The sequence below is a fragment of the Hordeum vulgare genome, chromosome 1H (assembly GCF_904849725.1).
Source record: "Hordeum vulgare subsp. vulgare chromosome 1H, MorexV3_pseudomolecules_assembly, whole genome shotgun sequence".
Lineage (NCBI taxonomy): Eukaryota > Viridiplantae > Streptophyta > Magnoliopsida > Poales > Poaceae > Hordeum > Hordeum vulgare.
Window position 1 is genome coordinate 443663376 of NC_058518.1, and position 7076 is coordinate 443670451.

The 7076-nt window shown below is 48.3% G+C and overlaps 1 protein-coding gene across 1 annotated transcript; it reads left to right on the forward strand.

Moving 5' to 3' along the window:
• The first annotated feature begins 4818 nt into the window (after positions 1-4818).
• On the forward strand, positions 4819-5732 carry LOC123413393 (high molecular mass early light-inducible protein HV58, chloroplastic-like). The gene is made up of 2 exons (XM_045106324.1): positions 4819-5028; positions 5139-5732. Exons 1-2 carry the CDS (start codon positions 4918-4920, stop codon positions 5607-5609), a joined length of 582 nt encoding a protein of 193 aa, XP_044962259.1. The 5' UTR covers positions 4819-4917; the 3' UTR covers positions 5610-5732.
• The last annotated feature ends 1344 nt before the right edge of the window (positions 5733-7076 follow it).

A 7076-nucleotide genomic window follows, 5' to 3' on the forward strand; every position in this document is an offset into this window, starting at 1 on the left:
TTAGAGCTCCCGAGACTGCAAGGCAAAGTATGATACTCTCCACTGATAAACCTGCTAAGAAGGCTGGTGTGAAGAGAGCCAGGAAGAGGTTAATTTATGTTATTGGGAGAAAAACTTCCATGTATGAGGAACCCGAAGATGCTGCTGGAGAGGATGAGATCCCAACTCCTCCTAAGAAGAAGAAGCTCATAGCTGATGCCATGCCCAGGAAATCTGCTCCTAAGCCTCCTTCTAAGGCTAAAAGGGTTGTAGCTCATAGGAAGACTACAAAGGATATTCCTGTAGCTGCCAAGGAGAAAGACCGTGCTTCCAGTGCCTTTGCTGCAGAGGAAGAAGAAGAGAATGCACCAATTCTCACAAAGCTCCAACCAAATATGCCACTGCACAATGTTGCTCATCGAGTAGTCGAAGATATGAAGAAGAGGAAAGATGCACGTCTGAGGAAATGGAGAGCTGCAGATCCATATTCCATAAGGACAAGAACTGCTATTGATCCAAGGTTTCACACCAAGGAACAACAAGAATTCTATCAGACTGTCTTGTATGACAAAAGACGAGCTGTTAGTGACATAAGATATGTTGACTGGGCTTACATCAAAGCCAATGAAAATTTCTTTCCTCATGTGCAAGACAATTTCAAGTCTGTAGACATTGAAGATTTTGTTGGAAAATAGATGACCCTATGGAATGATGAACTGATCATGCAATTTTACTCAATTGTTCATTTCTATGGAGATGGTTCTATTGTCTCGATGACTGATGGTGACAAGTATGAGTCAACGAATGATGAGTGAGCCACTATCATTGGTTCCCCTACGCAGAAAGAGAGTGATCTTGATGTGTACTCTGAGCCGATGATGAGCCACAACTCCATGGCCAACATGTACAAGCCAATTCCTCACAAGTTTTTGGCAACTCACAAGATGGGATTAGTATACTTATTGCAAGCAGGTATACCCTCAACTAATACCATTCCGAGACACACCTTGATGCCTAAATCAGGTGATGATAGGATGATTAGAGGACACTCTATCAATCTGCTGCACCATTTGGACTCCCACACTAGATTCAGAGTGATGGATTTGACAATAGAGACTATCCAGAGGACTGCTGCTGATCACAAAAGATCTTGTAGATATGCCCCATACATTCAGATGCTTATCAATGCCAAGCTAGGCAAACATGCATATCTACTTGATCGTCCCTATTTTCCCCTTTAGCTAGAATTTGAAGACAATGAAGTGGTGATGGATGACAATGATCCCATCTCAGCTGCAGCTAGAATGGTAGCAGATGTGGCAGAAGCTGAGGCTGCTAGAAATGAGCCACCACCAGTTCCACAATTCAGAGCTCAAGCTGAGCAAATGGCATTTCTAGTTAGCTCTGTCCAAGGTATGGAGAAGAACATCTCGGAGATGCCGCAAAATCAGAAAATCCTAGAGAGAGTTGTGGAAACAAAGTTTCATGACATGGATGTGAAGGTAACGGAGTTGACCACTATAGTGAAAGAGCTTCAATATGAAGTTGACTCAGTGCAGATTCCACACCCAGATGATGATGATGATGACGACGATGATGATGATGAAGACTCGCCTCCTCTCACTACCACTCGGTTCAGCACCAAGCCTAGGTCAGCTGTTGTACCTGCTCCGGAGACAAGACAGACTTCATCAGCTCAAGCATCTGCACCTTCAGCTCCAGCACCAGCTCGAGCTCAAGCACCTCTAGTATCCACTCCTCCAGCTCCATGACACTCAACACATGCCTTCGTGGACGGTCTTCTGTCGACTCTGTCATCATCTGCCCAGAGAGACGATTAGCTCTATACTTTTTAAACTTTTTGGTAACTTATTGCCAAAGGGGGAGGAATGTATAGATCATAGGGCTTCAAGAGAGAGAGAGATAGAGAGAGCGAGAGCTTTTGACTTTATTTGCTCTCATTTGGTTTTACAAAACTTTGTTTTTTTGGATGACTTTATCGAGTTGCTTGTGTTTGATCATACACTTTGCTTGGTTGATGCTACATTATTATCCTTTTAGCTATCTACGTGATGATCATTCACTTATATTGTTGGTGTCATGTGGATTACTATTCATTGTTATCTTGTATGCGCACCACCAAGATGTATGTGACATGGAAGAGTGACCCATGATCCTAATCGATTGTGCATTTGCATCCAAACACAAATTTTAAATAATGCACAAATTTCAGGGGAGCTCTTCCCTTTCACATACTTCTCAAAGCATCGATGCTAATCATTGATTATATCTTTTGTCGAAGCTTTGATCTATATGTTGTCATCAATTACCAAAAAGGGGGAGACTGAAAGCACAATTGCTCCCTAGGGTGGTTTTGATAATTGATCACAACATATGCATCATTGGACTAATATGTTTATCCAAGTATATTTTAGAAAAGTTCAAAAGATGCTTTGGCTAAAGGCTATGTGGAGATGCCCCTTGATGCAAGAAAGGAATAATATTGGCTCAAGCTTCAAGATAGAAGACTCCTCATTTTCTATTTGTGAGAAATCACTTTTGAGTCCATAGGAAAGCCAATACTATTAAAAGGGAGTGAGGTATTAAAATGAACTGGTTGCTCAAGTGCTCAAAGTTAGCCACCAAAATACTCACTCATTTTTCCCACATAACCATTCTGTCCAATTCCACACAATTCGGTGCCACCAACTTTCCCATTTCGGCCCCACCGAGTTTGATCTGGGACAGAACCCTAGCCATTCCCATCATATCGGTGCAACCGAAACCATATGGTGCTACCGAGTTCAAGGTGACCAACTTTTTGTTGCCTCGGTACACAAAATCAGAATTTAGGAGTTTACGTATCGGTGTCACCGAGTTGTGTCATCTGACCGTTAGCCACATTTTTGGTGCCACCGAGTTGTGTATATCGGTCCCACCGAGATTCAAAAGTTGATGCCTTTAGTGCAAGTCGGTATCATCGAGTTGATGACTTCGGTGTCACCAAATTTGCCACTTTAGATGTAATGGTTGGATTTTGTGTGTTTCCTACATATACCCTCACCCACCTCTCATCCGTGGAAGAAGCACTCAGAACACACACTTCATTGCCAGATCCTTTTGTCTGAGAGACAACCACCTACTCATGTCTTGAGACCAAGATATTCCAATCCAATCATTTGAAACTTGATCTCTAGCCTCCCCAAGTTGATTTCCACCAAATCAATCTTTCCTACCCATGGTTATTCTGTGAGAGAGTGATTTTGTGTTGAGGACTATTTTTAGAAGCACAAGAGCAAGGAGTTCATCGTTCCACCACATCTATTACGTTTTGAAGGGTGGTGCCTCCTTGATTGGTTAGGTGTCGCTTGGGAGCCTCCTACTTCGTGTTGTGGAGTTGAACCAAGATGTTTGTAAGGGCAAGGAGATCGCCTACTTCGTGAAGATCTATCATGAGTAAGGCTAGTCCTTTGTGGCCGGAAGTCGTGGTGGAATAGACAAGGTCGCTTCTTCGTGGACCCCTTGTGGGTGGAGCCATCCGTGGACTCTCACGGTCGTTACCTTCTGTGGGTTGAAGTCTACACTAACATGGACATACAATAGCGCGGAACCATGCCAAAAATCGCCGTGTCAACCTCATGCGTTTGATCTCCCTACCTTACTCCTTACTTTATACTTGCATGTTTTACATTATGGTGCTACACTCTTAGAACTGCATGTGTAGGGTGTACTTGACTTGCAATAACTGCCAAATCTGCCCCTCAACTAAAATTGAGAAAAGGCTAAATTTTTATCTTGTCAAGTATTCTAATCACCCCCCTCTAGACATACTTTCGATCCTACAGCGGCGTATACCTGTGCCTCCCGAAACTTCTCATGTCGCTCCTCCCGCACCATGCCCATGTAATAGACACGGGCCTCTCCGATGGTCATGGTACAGTGCACGGGCGAGGGAGGCACGACGAAGGAGGTGGGCAGCTCGACGGAGGAGGAAAATAAGGGTAACGCTGGGTCGTCGTCGGCCGCGTCCTCCATTTGGTCGTCGACGTCCTCCGGTTGCCTACCGGCCAGCTAGCCGGAAGCAATGCGGGCCATCTCCTTCTAGTCCGGCGTTAGCCCGTCCCAAAGAGTTTGACGGGGGAGGAAGCCATTATGGGATTGTTGTGGAGAGGGATCGGAGACTAATGACTGCGGCTATGGCCGGGGCAATGGTTTATATAGCAATTGCTACTGCAGACGGACGACGGACGACGGTCGTGCCATTTGAACGTGCAGCAGTCGCCTGCAAGCGGCGAGGGCGGTGCTCTCTTGGCCGGCGCGCTGCTTCAATATTATCGTGAGTGAGCGCTCGTGTTCGCCTTGGTTGAGCATGAATGCGGGCACTGATCATTTCACGCGGGAGGGAGGAGGGGCTTTTGATGGGCGAGGTCGGTTAAAATCGATCGAAGTAGCGGTCCTGGCTATCAAAAACCTTCATACTTTTGTTTTTGGTTTGCGAACCCATGAATCGTTTCTTGAATCGATATATAATCACGTTGAATGATTTTTGTGGTTCGAACAGCACATTTCAAACCGTTGCGAGAAGTTTGAGGGTTGGTGTTGGAAGATGTCCGAAGACTAGCATGTTTGTCGGTACATGGTGCGCGTAGGCTCTTGCATGCTGGTTCTCTAGGCTCGTGCCACTTTATGGCGCCTTCGGTGTCCACGTCGACGTGAGGCCGCCGCCTCCCTCCCTCCACGTACAGCTCTTGGAGGTCGTTCACGTGGCCACGGCCGCGTCCACCGGCGTGTGACCCTCGCGGTCGCTATAAAATGCGCGCATGCTCGCTCACAATAGACACAGCAACACAACATCAGCCAAGTGTCATCACCATCGATCTTAGCAAGCAGCACCTTCTCTAGTTCTCTTCTTGCGCTAGCTTTTCTCTGCCTTGAGTGATGGCGACCATGGTGGCTTTGAGCTCCTTCGCCGTTGTTGGCCTGTCCGCCGCCCGTTCTCCAGTGGTGGCCCCGCGCCGGCGCACCCTCGTCGTCAGGGCCCAGACCGAGGTGAGCTTTCACGTCACACACACAACTGTTTTCGGTCTTTCGGATGCTGGCCGGCTAGTACTATTACTTCAAGACTCGATCTCACTGTAAAGTTGTTTGTGTATGTGCAGCCTGACATGGACTCAGCCAAGGAGACGACGAGCGCGTCGACTTCCCCCTCCCCCTCCCCGAGCACGAGCCCGTCCCCGACCCCGATCCCGGCAGCACCCAAGCCCATGACCAAGAAGGCTAACCCCTCGGTCTGGGACGCGCTCGCGTTCAGCGGCCCGGCGCCGGAGCGCATCAACGGCCGGCTGGCCATGGTAGGCTTCGTGGCGGCGCTGTCCGTCGAGGCGGCGCGTGGCGGTGGGCTCCTCGACCAGGCCGGCAGTGGCGCCGGGCTGGGCTGGTTCCTGGCGACCGCAGGGGTTTTCTCCCTAGCGTCGCTGGTGCCGCTGCTGCAGGGCCAGAGCGTGGAGAGCAAATCCAGCGGCATCTGGAGCGCCGACGCCGAGCTCTGGAACGGCCGCTTCGCTATGCTCGGCCTCGTCGCGCTCGCCGCCACCGAGTTCATCACCGGCGCGCCGTTCGTCAACATCTAAGGGATTGTAGCGCTGTGGATTTTCATTTTGAACTGACAAATTGTAATAGCACTAACCGTTGTAGCCACGTTGCAATTTTGTACCATCGGTGATCGAATTTTGTAAATCTCATGTTTAGGTTGCTTTCGGGGTTTCTTATCCTTTGTTAGTGTGGCGTCATCGCAACATCTCTTTCTTTGTTTTTTGTTTTCTTTTCTTGACAAGTTTCGCGCCGTCCTCTTGCGGTTGACTATATATTTCCGCGACGACAAACATTGTTTGTATTAGAGATAACTAGTAAAACTGTCCGTGCGTTGTATCGGGTTAGATTGTCAATATTTGAATCATGAATTTTGTATTTGTAAAGTCTCCTCCTCATCCTCCGTTAACATCTACTTCAGCTCCGCACCGCCATCAAAGTACTAGTACAGATGCAAACAAATGAACTTTTATTTAAATGGAGTGAAACTCCACACACATTGGTCATATACTTACGAGAAGACCATCATCAGAATTTTACTTATTTAATATATAATGAATTGGGCAATGTCTATATTTTTTTTACTTATTTAATCTATAACGAATTGGGCAATGTCTATATTTTTTCTGAGAGGAACGCCTATTACTTGACCAAATGGGCTATTCATAAAAAAAAGACACGGCTTTCGCTCCCTCTCAGTTCTCCTCATTTTCTTTTAAAAAAAAGTTCTCCTCATCTTCTTCTTAAAAAAAGGGTCTCCTCATCTCTTCACTTTGTTCCCGTTACCCCCCCCCCCCCATTTCAATGATGGCCACCCCTCCCTTCCATTCCTTGTGAAACTGAGCTCATGATGTACCTCGAATGGTGGCCGCTCCCTGCCGTTCGTCCCCTCCGCCGGCGTCAGGCACTGCCTGATCTTCCCAGTGCCTCCTTTCCCCGGCAAGCACTCGTACGTCGCCTCCTCTCCCCCTCCCCACGGCCTCGCCCCGGCGCATCCTCTTCCCCTCCTCATGGCCTCGCCCCGGCGCATCCTCTCCACCTCCCCACGACCTCGCCCCGACGCATCCTCTCCCCCTCCCCACGGCCTCGCCTTTCCGCTAACCCCGCCGGTCTTCCCTAGATCGACTCTGCCGCCGCGGTCCACATGTCGCAGCGCAGATCAAGATGCGAGCTGGAGGAGCATGCTGGACCCGGTGTGAGAGCGGGCATTTCGGAGCGGCCGCGGAACCGTATGCCCATCTGGCTACTCTTTTCTCTGAGCTCTGAATTTATAATGTGGACGATGAAGAACATGTACGATGTGCATGGTTGTAGGTACCTCGACATGGTGAGAAAGCACGGGTTGGAGATTTCGCAGTTGAGCTCGACGAGACCAAGGGGCGACGCCGATGTATGACATCACCGTCAGGAAAGACGACAGCGAGATGCACAAGTAAGTGTGTCATCCATGGTGATACGTAGCACATTTCTGGGCAACATCTTAGCAGATTCTGAATTTGTGTGTCGTC